General features: G+C 36.7%; 2 protein-coding genes across 2 annotated transcripts; both read left to right on the plus strand.

Annotated features, from left to right (window-relative positions):
• The first annotated feature begins 1,468 nt into the window (after positions 1 to 1,468).
• Positions 1,469 to 7,510, plus strand: HEXO1 (beta-hexosaminidase 1). Its single transcript, XM_021958114.2, has 15 exons — positions 1,469 to 1,939; positions 2,035 to 2,118; positions 2,539 to 2,574; positions 3,272 to 3,383; positions 3,486 to 3,556; positions 3,684 to 3,814; positions 4,250 to 4,266; positions 4,410 to 4,458; positions 5,104 to 5,204; positions 5,487 to 5,546; positions 6,113 to 6,146; positions 6,274 to 6,372; positions 6,569 to 6,628; positions 6,718 to 6,968; positions 7,100 to 7,510. Exons 1-15 carry the CDS (start codon positions 1,592 to 1,594, stop codon positions 7,273 to 7,275), a joined length of 1,629 nt encoding a protein of 542 aa, XP_021813806.2. The 5' UTR covers positions 1,469 to 1,591; the 3' UTR covers positions 7,276 to 7,510.
• Positions 7,511 to 9,104: 1,594 nt separating this feature from the next.
• MKP1 (mitogen-activated protein kinase phosphatase 1) lies at positions 9,105 to 13,999 on the plus strand. The gene is made up of 4 exons (XM_021957993.2): positions 9,105 to 9,316; positions 9,612 to 12,229; positions 12,785 to 12,970; positions 13,824 to 13,999. Exons 2-3 carry the CDS (start codon positions 9,779 to 9,781, stop codon positions 12,839 to 12,841), a joined length of 2,508 nt encoding a protein of 835 aa, XP_021813685.2. The 5' UTR covers positions 9,105 to 9,316; positions 9,612 to 9,778; the 3' UTR covers positions 12,842 to 12,970; positions 13,824 to 13,999.
• Positions 14,000 to 15,244: the final 1,245 nt, after the last annotated feature.

The raw sequence follows: 15,244 nt of genomic DNA on the forward strand, positions 1-15,244 counted from the left end.
CTTAGAAGTAGTAGGTCTCCTCCTCTTTAAAATTGTATAAACTTATGTCCAATGGGTTCTTTAATATTAGTAAGTTTCTCTCTTACTTTTTGTTTAATTTTCAATTCAATTGTTATTGTTAGCTTTTTATGATTTAGGGTTTGGGTGTTAAATTTTGGATTTTATTGATAATTCGTCCTTTTAAGAAGAAGAAAAATGTAATATAATGGATTTCCCAAAAAAAAAAAAAAAAAAAATTAGCCCACCCCTTAAAATTTCATGGGTCCGTCCATGGTATGGGGTGAAAGAACAAAAAAACTATTAACATGCATAAATGGACGCAAAAATATAAATATCTTATTGTGCCCACAAAGCTTTGTTTGTGTGATATTAGATGGGTGGACAAACAATAAATCTTAAGTTCAAACTCTTGGTATGGGGTGAATGAACAAAAAAAATAACTATTAATCTGCATAAATGGACGCACAAATCTAAATATCTTAATGTGTGCACAAACTTTTGCTTGTGTGATATTAAATAGGTGGACAAACAATAAATCTTAAGTTCAAGTTTCTATGATAAAAGTTTGGTAAATATTACATTTTCTCGTAGCTCCCACCTTTTCTGCGATCAAATATGAACTACACCCAAATATTTTTTATTAAAAAAAATCATTACAACATAAAGGCAAACCTTCCATGAATATTTCCAGAAAAAAAAAGCTAAATATTTTACGTTTTCAAAATAAATATAATTGTTTTTGTTGGAGCAAATATCATACTTTTGTAGTATTATGAAGACAACAATTTTTTTTTTAAAAAACTTTTTTCAGTAATATAAACATTTGTTTAAAAAAAGTGTTTGCAATTTGGAGCAGGATGCTCACTAAACTCTAGCCAGCATTAACTTTTGGATTAATTTCAATTTAATACTCTGGACTCTTACTTGAATTACTTCATATTTGTTACTCTAAGTTTTTGCAATATAGTTTTGGCGTCACTTAACCGCTAAAATTTACGTTAATTACCTACGTGGTAGGTCTAGTTTTCACCCATTCGCTTCTTTCAATGTTAGTTGGAGGGTATTATCATCTGCTTCTGCAAGTTTGGATGGGAAGACACCAATTGTCCAGAAATACGCTTCAATTGATACTAAATGAAGGAACACATGCCTACCACGTAGGCAATTAACAGGAATTTTGAATGTGACGTTAACATCGTAACCATATTGCAAAAAATTAAAAAGATTAGGATACATGAGTGTTAAAATTAAGAGTGCATGGACAAACATGCCTTAAAAGTGAGAATTTTAAAGTACTAAATTGAAATTAACCCTTAACTTTTATTTGTTTTTGTTCAAAAGTTCTGAATCAGAGACAAATATTCAGTCATAAACACTGTATCAGAGAAAAATAAAGAAAATTAACCTGAGGATTTCATCTTTTTTTATTCCGTTTCACCAACTTTGTCTTCTTCTCATCATCTCCATCATTTGATGTTTCACCTACTCGACTCTCCTGTCACAAAACGTTGACCATAGTTCTTATCGAACACTCAAAACTCAAAACTCAAAACTCAATCCCATTTCTTATTTCTCAGAATTCAGGCAAGCCATGTCCACCTTGTTCTTAATCTTGTTTGTCTTCTCTCACTCCCTCTGTGTTCTGCAGACCCAAGGCCTTAATTCAGCTGATGAAGTCAACGACTCTCTAACGTACCTATGGCCTCTGCCTTCCGAGTTCACCTTCGGCAACAAGACCCTTTCTGTCCACCCACAGCTCTCGCTCGTTGTGGGCGGGAACGGAGGCAACTCTAGCATTCTCAGACTTGGGTTTGATCGCTACAAAGATATTATATTCAAGAACAGTCATGGGGTTTCTTCCTTTGATAGAATAAGGGGAAGGAGACTGTCCTATGATGTTACTAAACTGAAAGTTGTGGTTCATTCAGATAGCGAAGATGTGAGTTGGGTTTTTTCAGAAATTCAGAGTTTGTATTTGTTTTTGAGAAAATGATTGTGGTTTTGACTTTTGATAGCGGGTTTGGCTATTTTCAGCTTCAACTTGGTGTGGATGAGAGCTATAATTTGTTCGTGCAGAAGAAGGATGGCCAATCGATTGTTGGGGAGGCCACCATTGAGGTAAATTGAGGATTGAAGATTGTGGTTTTTCAATTCTTTGGTGTATTCTGACAATTAGATGCAGAAGCAGATGATAATTTGTTGTGAATTGCACAGCCCTGTTCCTTGGATGGGTTAAGCTCTTTGAGCCAGCAATTTATATCAAGCAAAACATATATATGCTTTCCCATCCTGCATTGAGTGCACTGCATGAGGTTAACAGATAACTACAAAAATGGGGATGAGAGGTTTCAAACCAAAGAACTAAGAATGTCTTGCAAGTCTGTAGTATTAAACCTCTGGCTCTGACTAGTACATGATGCGTTAACATCAAAATTAATCAATATCTACTCGCATTTTGGAGTAAATGAATAGCAAAATAATGGTATGGATGTGCTGACGTTCCATGGATGTTGATTTTTGTTCCCTTTCTGGTTGCAGGCAAACACTGTGTATGGTGCTCTGCGGGCGTTAGAGGTATGTATGATTGTTACTACATTGTGTTTCGAATTAGGCATGGTGATGTACAAGCCCATGTATATAAGTAGGGGGGTTGTTTTCGTGACTTGGACTGCAACTTGACTTCCAATAAGGCAAGTGAGGAAGAGATTGAGGTAGGCACTAGGGAGAGACAAGCTATCATTTTATTTCCAGTTAAAGGATAATAATGGACTTTGTACAGATGAGCAACAGATGGAAATCATGTTTCCTCCATCTCTTGCTCTCTCAAACTGAGGTGCATGAGTGAACGCTTACCTGAACCTCTGTTGGGTTTGCAGCTGCCAGTCAAATGTCAAATGTTACTGGGGTTCTGTTGATCTAGTTCTGGGTAATGCATCACTTGTGATAAGTTGTTCCTTTTACTGGTGGCTCCTTATCAAATTACGCCATTTTGAAATTGTAGAATAACGATGTCATATGTTCCTTTGCTAACTCTGTTGGTTGTCAAAATATCTGCTTGAAATGCTTAAGTATTTATTACTTGTATAAATAATGAGAATGAAATATTCTGGATTAGTAATTGAGATCAACTGTTGGATAAATCATAAGCTGCTTAATTTGTATTCATGATAATTTGCTTAGCAAATCTCTCATTGTGCACAAATAGGCATGGCTATGTTTTGTTCCAGCCTCTCCCTTTCCTTATTCAATCTTCTCTTTTGCAATGTTCTAGACATTCAGCCAATTGTGTACTTTTGATTACGGGAGTAAATCTGTACAAGTGTACAGGGCACCCTGGTACATTCGGGACAGTCCAAGGTTTGCATACAGAGGGCTTTTGCTTGGTAAGCTACTATTTTTCATGAAAGAAGGAATTCTCTTCTAAGTTCATTAATTACTATGTCCTATAATGATTCTTAATGCCCATCTTTTTCACATTTTTGCAGATACATCAAGGCACTATTTACCAGTTGACGTGATTAAACAAGTTATTGAATCGATGTCATATGCTAAACTTGTAAGATATGTTACCTAGAAGGATTTTTGCACTTGGATTCATTTAAGCACCTTCCTGATATTACACTACGATTTGTTTCTCTAACGTTTTTTCATGTAATACTGATGGTGCGAATTACATTAAGTAGAATGTTCTTCATTGGCACATCATAGATAGAGAGTCATTTCCTCTAGAAGTACCTTCATACCCAAAGTTGTGGAAAGGTTCATATACAAAGTGGGAGCGCTACACAGTTGAGGATGCAATTGAAATTGTCAGGTAAGATTTCTGTAGATTATTCAATCCTCATTAGCTTTTGAACTTCTTTGAAGAGCTGAAGATTACTTGTGTGTTCCGTATTCATCCTAATCATTGCATTCCAGCTGTTGAAAACAGAAAGTACTATGATACATCATATCTTCAGAGAATCTTAAGATGGATTATGAACCTGAATGGGACTTATTTTGAAAACTATGATAATGGCAGTGATTATTACTGATTATCTTAGAGTGAGATAAAATAAAAAAGAATGCTTGCAGAGGACCAAAAATGTGAACCTGAAAAAGTAACTACTGAATTATTCTTGCAGCCTTCTAAATATATAGCCATGTCTTCTTGTTTAATCTGCGTATCTGATATGCAGTTTGTGCTTTCATACTCTTAAATAGACTAATTTTGTGTTTTCTTTCCACATTTTGACATGTTAATGTGAAGCTTTGCCAAAACAAGAGGTGCGTATAGTCTTTATTTCCTTACTGGGCTAGAAAATAAGCTTATGTTCTTTACTATTCCTTGTTGTGTCCTTAGCCTGGTTGGACGCGATACAATCTATTTTACATATTTTACTTGATCATTTTGCATGTTTCTGTGGCAGGCATCAATGTTATGGCAGAAGTAGATGTCCCTGGTCACGCAGAATCATGGTAAAAATCTTTTTCAATATCAACTTTTGTCTTAAGCTAATGATTTGGACATATTATTGTAGTTAAATTATTTTTAGTATGATAAAAGTGGATTTTTCAGCCTTTCCCATCAAGTAGCTATTTTCTCTAAGCTAGGATTTGATGCTTAATTATTATGGTATGATCAAATGAAGGGACATAGTTTACTTAGCTTTGGTTTCGTCAGTAATTATTTTGTCATGGCTTTCTAGGAACTGAGAGAGTGAAGAAGATACTTAGTTGTCAATATAATTCCCAATTCTTTCTATACAAAAAGGTAATTTTTTTTTCCTATGATGTCATGTTGTAATCTTGGATAACTTCCACTCAAAATGATTTAGAGAAGTTGAACATCACAACATGATTACTGCTTACCACTATCTAGAATCGTCTCTGGAGAAAATTCTTTTCTCATTTACCACTTGGTCTGGCAGAACTGAATTTTTTCATGTATGGTACTTTATTTTTGTGCCTTACCACATGGGTGCCTGCAGGAAACTTAAATTCCAGTAGCAAACAGATCAGAGTTTTTCTGACATTGCATTCGCATTGACGAATAGTGCTTTTTGGTCATCTGGTAAAACTGCTGATTTATGAAAACTCAAACCTGTTAATTCTCTTGCGCAGGGGCGCTGGATATCCTAATCTTTGGCCTTCCACTTCCTGCAAAGAGCCACTTGATGTATCAAAGAGTTCAACTTTCGATGTGGTTTCTGGAATTCTGACAGGTTAAGCTCATGAAAACATTTACCCTGTTATTTATTGTGTGCTAGATTACTTACTATATGGGATCGAGTACTTCTCTCTCTCGCTCTCTCTCTCTCTCTCTCTCTCTCTCTCTCTCTCTCACTGATTACACACTTGATGCATAGAAGTAGGACCTGAAAATCATGAATATCATGTCCACGTATGATTTCTACTTTAAAAAATATATAATTGTCGATAGCTACTGTGGCAAATCTTGTGTTTATCTTCCATATACTTATGCAATTTTAGTTTCCAATGTACAGATATGAGAAAGATTTTTCCCTTTGAGCTATTCCACTTGGGCGGTGATGAAGTTAATACAAGTAAGTAAAACCTTTTGTTCTAAGCTAATATTCTGCTGTCATTTTATTCACACAAGAATGAATAAGTTTACTCTTTTTCTTTATGCGAGACTAATCTTTGTGTTTTTTTTTATATAAATTTTTTCTGATAAACAATGAAATTATAAGTACTTTGCTTTTATAAAATTTTGGTGCACACATAACTTTTATGAGCTAGAGAGTGTTGTATTGTTCTCTATATCCTGATAAAGTCTTAGAGGAGAATCTACCAATTATTATTCGTTCTCTTTCCAAGAATTTGAAGGAGTACAAATGTTTATATTTTACACCTACATTGAGATATCATAACTTGTAAGTGAGCGGATGACTTTCTGCTCCTTGCAAAATATGATGGATCTGTGATGAGAGAAGTGATGGGTTATATTCTAAGGACCTGTATGTAAACTCTTGTATTGTGTGATTGTAAATTTTCATTAGATGTCATGTGCAGAACCTCTCTCTCTCTCTCTCTCTCTCTCTCTCTCTCTCTCTCTGTGTGTGTTGTTTCATGCTTGCATACGATCTGATGTTATTTCAAAATTTGACAGCTTGTTGGAGCTCCACTCAACATGTGAAGCAATGGTACTTACTTCATTTGGCATTTTCATTATCTTTCAGATCTTATATGATTACAATTTGTAATCTTCTACCTTTCAAGCGATGATTACAATTTGCATGTAACTCTGTGCATTGGTCTTTATATTTGTAGGCTTCAGCAACACAACATGACTACTAAAGACGCATATCAGTATTTTGTTCTCAAAGCACAAGAAATAGCAATTTCAAAAAATTGGACCCCGGTAAACTGGTATGTCTAATATCAATAGAATTGTTACCATCCTTTTTTGTTCCCTCGTAAATTCTTGCTAGGTTTTTCATCAGTTTAAAGTTATGAATCAACAGCTTTTAAATAAAGGAATTCAACTATTCAAAGAGTGTTTCGTTGTTTTTGTTTCTCAATACTGTAAAGAATGATGTGACAGATTTAAGTTTTCTTACCACAGGGAAGAAACCTTCAACACTTTCCCAACAAAGCTCAATCCAAAGACTGTAGTGCATAACTGGTGATTTTCTTCCCTATGCACAGTTTTGTGATGGCATGAAGTGAAGCTCTAAGGTCTTAAGCACTTTGTTAACTTTATAAATGCAATAGGTTGGGCCCAGGGGTTTGTCCGAAGGCTGTTGCCAAAGGTTTCAGATGTATTTTCAGCAATCAAGGTGTTTGGTATCTTGACCATCTAGATGTCCCTTGGGAAGATACTTATAATGCTGAACCACTTGAAGGAATTAACGATGTTTCTCAGCAAAAGCTTGTTCTTGGAGGAGAAGTATGCATGTGGGGTGAGACAGCTGATACATCAGATGTTCAGCAAACTATTTGGCCTCGAGCTGCTGCTGCTGCAGGTAAGTAGTGAATTAAGTCGATTTAGAGTCAATCTCCCAGGTGTGATATGTATATAAGTGAGTACTTGGTACTGTGTGTTTTCTGGGTACTCTTCAGCTTGAGATTGAAAGCCATTTCGTTTTCCCTGTAGAGCGTTTGTGGAGCAGGAGGGAGGCAACATCTTCACGAAATGGTAATTTAACTGCACTGCCTCGGCTACAATACTTCAGATGCCTCTTGAATAGACGTGGAGTTCAAGCTGCTCCAGTGACCAACTTCTATGCTCGAAGTCCTCCAATTTGGTCCGGGTCATGCTATGACCAATAATACTTCGATTATCATATTATGTGATTTCATTAGTCTTAAACTTCCCTTCCAATGCTCTACAGATAAATGCAAGCGTTCTAGAGATTTAGCATTTCTGTTGTTCAAACGTGCATGCCTATTTATGATAGCTATTATTGTCAGAATTTAAGGTTTAGAATCTTGGGCTTCTTGATGTGGAGATCATTGGCTGGGAAATATTATGGATCACAGAGTATGGTCATTGTATTTGGAAAAATGGGTTGTTGTTGCCTAGGCGTTTCTTTTTTATATATAATTATTTAGTATTATAAATTTGAAATTTATACCAAAATCATGCAAAATAAAAGGATATATAAATTATAAAGTACCATAATTGGTATAAAGTCTAACATGAGCCGTCTTCCAACTCCTCTCTTTCTCGCTCTCGCTCATACATGAGTTATAACCCGCGACCTCTCTCTCTCTCTCTCTCTTTGTCTCATAGCACCATAATCATCTCGTTCCTGGAGATTCCATGGAAAGATGATGGGGTCGAATTATGTACTTGACCAACATATAAAAGGAAGAAAAACGAAAAGATGCTATCAGGCTATCACATGCTCGGCAATATCTTCTTCACAAATCTGTTTGATTTTCTCTGTCAATATTTTATTTGAGAGGGAAACATGCCCACATCTTACTGATCTAGTTTATTTGATGGACTTTAACCTGTTATTTGATGGATTGTGATGAACCATTGAATATAATTTATCCTTGAAAATCAATCAGATCGCACTTGTCAAGTCCAAGATAACTTGTCAAGCAATCAAGAAATAAACCATGAAAAAATGATGCCAACACTGACTAAAACCAATTTTCTTCAAATTCCGCCAAGAAATTGACTTTGCTTTTACATCTTTCTGACCTAAATTTGGGTGGGATTCTGAAGGGTCATATTCAAGGCTTAACGAATGTGTGAATTTGGAGACTTTCTAGGTTCATAGTGTCACTTTCCTCCCTCGTTAAATGTGAAAATTAGCAATTAGTAGCAATCATTGTTCTTTGTTTTTCTTCCCAAAACGTGACACTTTTATGTTGGGGGAGTCTGGCACCACAAAATTGAAAGCAATTATTTGGACTTTAAAAAAATTTATTAAGAGAATTGGTGGAGCTTTTGTTTCAATCTCTCATTACTTGTGTCATTTGATAAAAAGAATACTTGTCAATTATTTGCTATTAGTGTCATAATGCATCAACGACTTACGTAAACACAAATGATATGAAGACAATTTATTGGGCCATTAGGTTGGTTTGATGAGTCCATTGGGCCAAACCATCACATACATGTTATTTTTGTAAGTAAATATGACGTTTCTTTCGAACAAAAAAAAAAAGTGTAAATATTATGTTCAAACTTAATATCTGATTTTTAATCAAAATTTTAATGATATTACCAATAAAAGTTGCTCCATCCTAACTTGGAAGGATTTGATTATCTGAATCTTTGCAGGAGTCAATTATCTGTTGTAGTGCAGTAGTCAAAATTCAAAGTTACTAATTTGGGACTTTGTGTTTTGACTACCCTAACTAATTTTTTTTGGTCCAACCAATTACCAAATTTAGAACTGCAAATCTTCACCATAAAAATATAACCAAAACAAGAAAAATGCAAAAATATGGAGAGGGGAAAGAAGGAAAAACTCAATAAGAGCTTATTATTGAGAATAAAAATATTATCATTTGCCTTTAAATTACCTTTAAAAAATAAATAATGGAATTATCATTGGTCAATAATTCTGAAAATGAAAAAGAAAAAAAAAGTATATATATTTTGGTATGGGTGTATGGGTATATGGGTGGGTTTATAAAATGGGTCTGTCACTCTCTCTGAAACAGTCAAATAAACAAAGAAGAAGCAATTGAAAACCCACTGCCTGCCTACTGTATCTTTCTTCTTCTCCCCCCTTCCCTCCTGTGCCTTTGCCTCCTCTCTCTCTCTCTCTCTCTCAGCTCCCAAGGCTTCTCAGTCTCCTTCACAGCTCTGCTCCGCCTGTCGCACACTTCCTCTCTCATATCTCAATATGTAAGTCACAAATCTAATCTCTCTCGCAGTTTCACATCAACATAGAACCCTAGAAACTCACAAGTTGCCTCGTTTTCAATTGTTTTTATTAAATTTCTCCTTGCCGACGAATAATTTAGGCTTCAGCTCAAGATTGGGTTTTCCATTCTACCCTAACAGTTTTCGCGTCACAATTTCTCTTGTTTTTGGCACCTTATTGATTTAATTTGCTGCTAATTTTTCCAATGACTATATGCTTGGAACTTTTGATTTGGTGTTGATTAATAAGATTACTACGATTTTGTGTTTCTGTCAGAGTGTGTTTGTAGCTGATGCTTGATCTGATAGGGTTTTGATTCCTTACATTCTTGTACATCGAAACCCCTTCTCGTTCTCTTCCGGTGGAGCATACTAAAGCAAAAATGGAAACAAATTAGAGGTTTTTCAGATTTCTGGGTTTTGCACTAAGAATTTCAATTGGGCATGGTGAGTAAGGAGGATGCCTCCGCTACTTCACGGCCTCCGGCCCAGCTTTCAAGCTCTCGGAAGATGTTCTGGCGCTCAGCATCATGGTCTGCTTCACGGACCACCCCTCACAACCCTGAGACTGAGGAAAAAGACCTAGCAGATCCAAATGCCACTGTAGGAAACAGTGTCCAAAACCACCGTAGGTTTCCTGTGCCTTTAACCCCTCGGTCCCAGCAGAATAGCAAGGCTAGGTCTTGTTTGCCCCCCTTGCAATTACCTCTTGCTCGACGTAGCTTAGATGAGTGGCCCAAGGCAGGTTCGGACGATATTGGTGAGTGGCCACAACCTCCTACCCCAAGTGGAAGAGGTGGTGGGGAGAGGTTGAAGCTTGATTTATCAACGATTCAGCGAAACCCGGAAAAGAATGGTGGGCTTGTGAGGAGGGATAAGATTGCTTTCTTTGATAAAGAGTGTTCCAAAGTGGCCGAACACATTTATCTTGGCGGAGATGCGGTTGCGAGGGATAGGGACATACTTAAGCAGAATGGGATTACTCATGTTCTAAATTGTGTGGGTTTTGTTTGTCCCGAGTATTTCAAGGCAGATTTTGTGTATAGAACTCTATGGTTGCAGGACAGTCCGACTGAGGACATTACTAGTATCTTATATGATGTTTTTGACTACTTTGAAGATGTTAGGGAACAAGGTGGAAGAGTTTTTGTTCATTGTTGTCAAGGGGTATCTCGGTCCACCTCATTGGTGATTGCTTATCTTATGTGGAGAGAAGGACAGAGTTTTGATGATGCATTTCAGTATGTGAAAGCAGCAAGAGGCATTGCTGATCCGAATATGGGTTTTGCTTGTCAGTTGTTACAGTGCCAAAAGAGGGTCCATGCTTTTCCTCTTAGCCCGAGTTCACTATTGAGGATGTACAGAATTGCCCCACATTCACCGTATGATCCTTTGCATCTTGTCCCAAAAATGTTGAATGATCCATCACCTTCTGCTCTGGATTCTAGAGGTGCATTTATTGTTCATATACCGTCTGCCATATATGTTTGGATTGGTAAGAATTGTGAGGCCATCATGGAAAGGGATGCAAGAGGGGCTGTTTGTCAGATTGTTCGGTATGAGAGAGTGCAAGGTCCAATAACTATAATCAAGGAAGGGGAAGAACCAGCTTACTTTTGGGATGCTTTCTCAAACATTTTGCCATTGATGGATAGGTCTAGCAATGGAGGGGAGGTTGGGGAATCAACAGTTAAGATTCGTCCAGGTGAAAGGAAAACAGACGGATATAATGTTGATTTTGAAATTTTCCAGAAAGCTATTAGGGGGGGTTTTGTACCTCCATTTGCATCGTCCGAGAATGAACACGAAACCCATCTTCCTGCTAGAGAGAGTAGCTGGAGTATGCTCAGGCGTAAGTTTGCCTCTGGCAATATGAAGGAGTTTGTCTTAGCACCCAGGATATCCCTCTCCAGGGTCTATTCAGATTCTATGATGTTAGTTCATACAGCTAAAAATAATTCATCAGCGTCCTCTTCATCTTCATCGTCCTCTTCACCTCTATATCTATCACCAGATTCCATATCTTCTGAATCAAGCACTAGTTCGAAGTACTTTTCAGAATCTTCTATGGATTCTCCATCAGCAGCTTCATGCTCTCTTCAAGTCTCTTCAACATTGTCAAATGATTCTGACAAGTCTCACCTCTCATCTAAATCTTCTGATCAACCCATGTCTAACAGTCCAGAAAAGGTTGTTTCCAATTGTAGTTCACAGTCCTATTCTCGATCAACCTCATTACCATCTAAAAAGTTATCTTCGCTTGCAGAGCGCAGAGGTAGTTTGTCTCTCAAGTTGCCTGTGATGAGTGATAAGATGAGGCTGATGAGTACTTCCTCAAAATTTCTTTCCACTAAAGAAGATGGTGTTAGGATAAATGACAGTACTTGTTCTGTAGGTCACATAGATGATATTGACAAGGTATTAGAGCCAAAGGATGGTGTTCAAAATGGAGGGGAAGATTCAAGACAACAGTGCAACATATGCCAGAAGGAACCTTCTTTTATCAAACATTCTGCTGAACCTTGGAAAAATTGCCCTTTGGAAGAAGGTGCAGGATCCTCTGCCTCAAAGGAGACTGGGGAAAGTTGTCCAGCACAATGTAATTTTACGCAACCTTTTGTATGTCGCTGGCCCAGTTTAGAGAAGATTGCTGCATTTGGTGTGAGGGAACTAGATTCTAAATCTGCTTTCACTATTTACTCACCAAATACAGGTGTTGGAAAGAGTGAAGATAGTGTTTTGTATCTTTGGGTAGGAAGATTTTTTCACTGTGGTAATTTTCCGATTCAATTAGATAGTGGCAGAGAGAGAACTGATGTAGAAGAGACTGACTGGGATCAAGTTAGCTGTGATGTCCTTATCCAAATGGGTATGCCAAAGGACACAATAATTAAGGTATGGAATATGAATTTGAGTTTACTTCGATCTATTTCTTAATTTCATAATTATTTTTGGTGCTTGTGTTTTTAGGGCTCGGTTAATGGGGCTTGTTGTAAATTTAGTCTGTTTTCTGTAAGGTTTCTGTTACTATGTTCTATATCCATTCTACTATTTTGCATCTCAAGGGATTTGACTTGTGATTGTTGAGTTACTTGACAGCTGTCAGTGTTTTTTTGGGTGGAGTTTGTCATCTGTAATTGTTTGCTGTTGGAGTTTAGATTTATTGTGTAACTTATTTTGTTACCAAACTCAGCAGTCATTACTCTTATTTATTAAACCGTTGTCATTACTCAGCAGTGACCAGTTATATTTCTGGAAGTACTAATGTGTTCATTTATGGCTTGTTTGGGGTTTAAGGTGTCTATGTCGATTTCTTTGTGTTCATTCATTCTGTATTTCTTCAAAGTATCACTTTCTATTGGCTTAAAGCCTGTGTAATGCATGCTTGTCAATTGTTGGTAAATCCGATAGGGTTTCTAACTGTGACCAATGAATGCTGTATCTGAACAGATTGTTAAAGAAAATGAAGAACCAGTGGAGTTTCTTGAATTGTTGAGTCTATTGTAGCGCCAGTGCAAATGAGGAGAGATCTGTAGTCCCATTGCTCAAATCAATTTTCTGTTTCTTCACATGGCTTAATTTGCAGTCCAACATTTTCAAGCATCAGGATAAACTCCAGTGGCAAAAACCATTGAGGTAATGAAGTTGATGGTAACCATTGTTGAACTAATTTCCTCCATATATATGACATGCTAGTGCACTATTTTTAGGAATTGTGAGTGCGATAGTAACTCTAGATGGCTATTCAGTTCAGACAAATTCACCGGTTATCAAGATGCCACATCCTGGAAGGGTACCTCTTGGTGTATTGGAACTGACTTAAGTTGGTTCCAAATTGAAAGATAATGAGCTTTTGGTTGAAGTGGAATTAGGATTACTCTGTTTTCACAGTCATGTGGCAGGTCACTAGTGAATCAACCTTCCTAGTCTGATGATCTTGTACTGAAATACTAGGTTAACTAACATGGTGCATGCAACCTTAGGCCATTTCACTTGATTTTGTTCCATCTCCTGCATTTAAACATGTTTTTGCTTATGCACTCTTTATCTTTGAAGTTGCTGAATCACTTGCTATAAGGAACCAGACCTTATTTGCTATTATTTTGGGCCAGCTGCTGTAGGTGCCCCTTGAAAAGTCTATTAATGTCTCCATTTATATTAAAAATCCCCAATTTGAAGTGAATTTTGATTGGATGGTAGTGTCTGATACTGCTAGCAAATCATCAAAACCAAAACTAAGTAATATAAAAAGAGTTGAGGTAAATGGAAAAAGTTCCATTTGAAAATGCTTCAAAATATTTTCCTTGATGTCATCTTTCCTAAGTAAATTAAAAAAAAAGAAGATAGAGTTTTCAAATACGGATTTTGAATAGCTGGATCCATATTAATTCCAATCAGGATTGTTGACCTTTATTTTCTCTGACGAGTCTTCAGTTTGCTGTGTTCTTCAAATCCTGACATAATGTGTTTTGGACTTTGCTGTGTACAGGAGGATGATGATGCTGGTCTCTAACTGCCTCCTTTGTTGCTAATCAACTGGTTGTACAGTGCTGTAACACCCTGGTAACTCATAATCAGATTTTTCTTGTATATTCACTAATACAAGGACCAATTCCTGAATGCCTTTTCAGGCCAAGCAATTTATATTAAACGTTCCATTCTTAATGCTCTCTCTCTCTCTCTCTCTCTCTCTCTCTCTCTCTCTCTCTCTCATGATGTACGCTTGCTTAGATTTCAATTTCATTCCCAACTTAAAAGGAATGATAAGTGAAAATGATGATGAAGAGTATTGATGCATACACAGAATATTTGATTCCATTGAGCACTCTCATCTAAATCAGGGAGAATATTTGATTTATCAGTTCAAAAAGGATGCGTGAATGGATTTGAACAATACAATTTATAATTAAATTGAGCTATTAAGATCCATGTTTAGTCAGTCCAAGATAAAAATCCCAGTCATATGAATGAAATAAATCTTATAACCCAGCTAGCTGTTCTCTTCTATACGGATTATCATTTGTGAAATAAGGAATTCTCATCTTCAAAAGTAGCCTTATAATGATCTATTAATCATGTAATTATTGAAGATAAATCCTGAAATAGAGGATGATAATTAATGAGATAAAAACAACAATCCTAGTTGTGGGGTAAATATATTATCCATCAACTGGTATTCACGACCAGTTCACTTCAGGCTTTTCAAATAAAATTATTGATTGATCAGTCTTTTTGACGGCATCAATGGCAATCGCCAAAATTAAGTACATGTAAAAAGGCCACAAAGTTCTGTTTGCTGAAGGGGTAGAGCGCTTTTGTGGATTTGTTTTTTAGTCTTGTCTTTTGCCTCTAGGCATTGCCACTAAACTCGTCTCTAACAAGGATGACATGGGTGGAAGCATAGTCAAACTTTACTAGAGCATTGAAAATCTCAGTGACACATACTACAACCTGCTACTAACAAGGACGAGGCCTTGCTGAAACCTACGACACTTTCTGCTGGAGATAATGTCCTTCGGATTTTGACCACCGATGATCCAAAGGCCCGCCGAACAGTTCTGTTGTGCAATGATCCTTTTGAACTGTCGTTGATACAAAAATGAAGCACTGACTCTCTAAGGCATATTGTTTTGTTTTTTGTTGTTCTGTTATGTTCTGGGCCTCCATTTCTCAGTTTCTTTTCGGCATGACCAAATCTCAAACCAGTTGGCAGGAGACCAACTTTTATAACAGTTCTCTGTTATTTTTTCCATTTGGGCAGTTTTATGAGTTCTTAGGCTTTAGTACCATTGATTCAGTTTGAATTGCTGTTGATGGTTTCTAAGGCTTGTCTAAGCTTATAAATAGGTCTTTCTAAGGCTTTTCAGGCATATAATACGCCTGTCATCCTTCTTTGTCCTCTTTGCACAA

The sequence above is a fragment of the Prunus avium genome, chromosome 2, assembly GCF_965620075.1.
Source record: "Prunus avium chromosome 2, drPruAviu1.hap1.1, whole genome shotgun sequence".
Classification (NCBI taxonomy): domain Eukaryota; kingdom Viridiplantae; phylum Streptophyta; class Magnoliopsida; order Rosales; family Rosaceae; genus Prunus; species Prunus avium.

Coding starts and splice junctions, on each gene's coding strand:
- HEXO1 (XM_021958114.2), top strand. CDS start 1,592: ATGTCCACCTTGTTCTTAATCTTGTTTGTCTTCTCTCACTCCCTCTGT. Junction 2,119..2,538: donor TTGGGGAGGCCACCATTGAG/GTAAATTGAGGA, acceptor TTCTGGTTGCAG/GCAAACACTGTGTATGGTGC. Junction 2,575..3,271: donor GTGCTCTGCGGGCGTTAGAG/GTATGTATGATT, acceptor GCAATGTTCTAG/ACATTCAGCCAATTGTGTAC.
- MKP1 (XM_021957993.2), top strand. CDS start 9,779: ATGGTGAGTAAGGAGGATGCCTCCGCTACTTCACGGCCTCCGGCCCAG. Junction 12,230..12,784: donor CAAAGGACACAATAATTAAG/GTATGGAATATG, acceptor GTATCTGAACAG/ATTGTTAAAGAAAATGAAGA.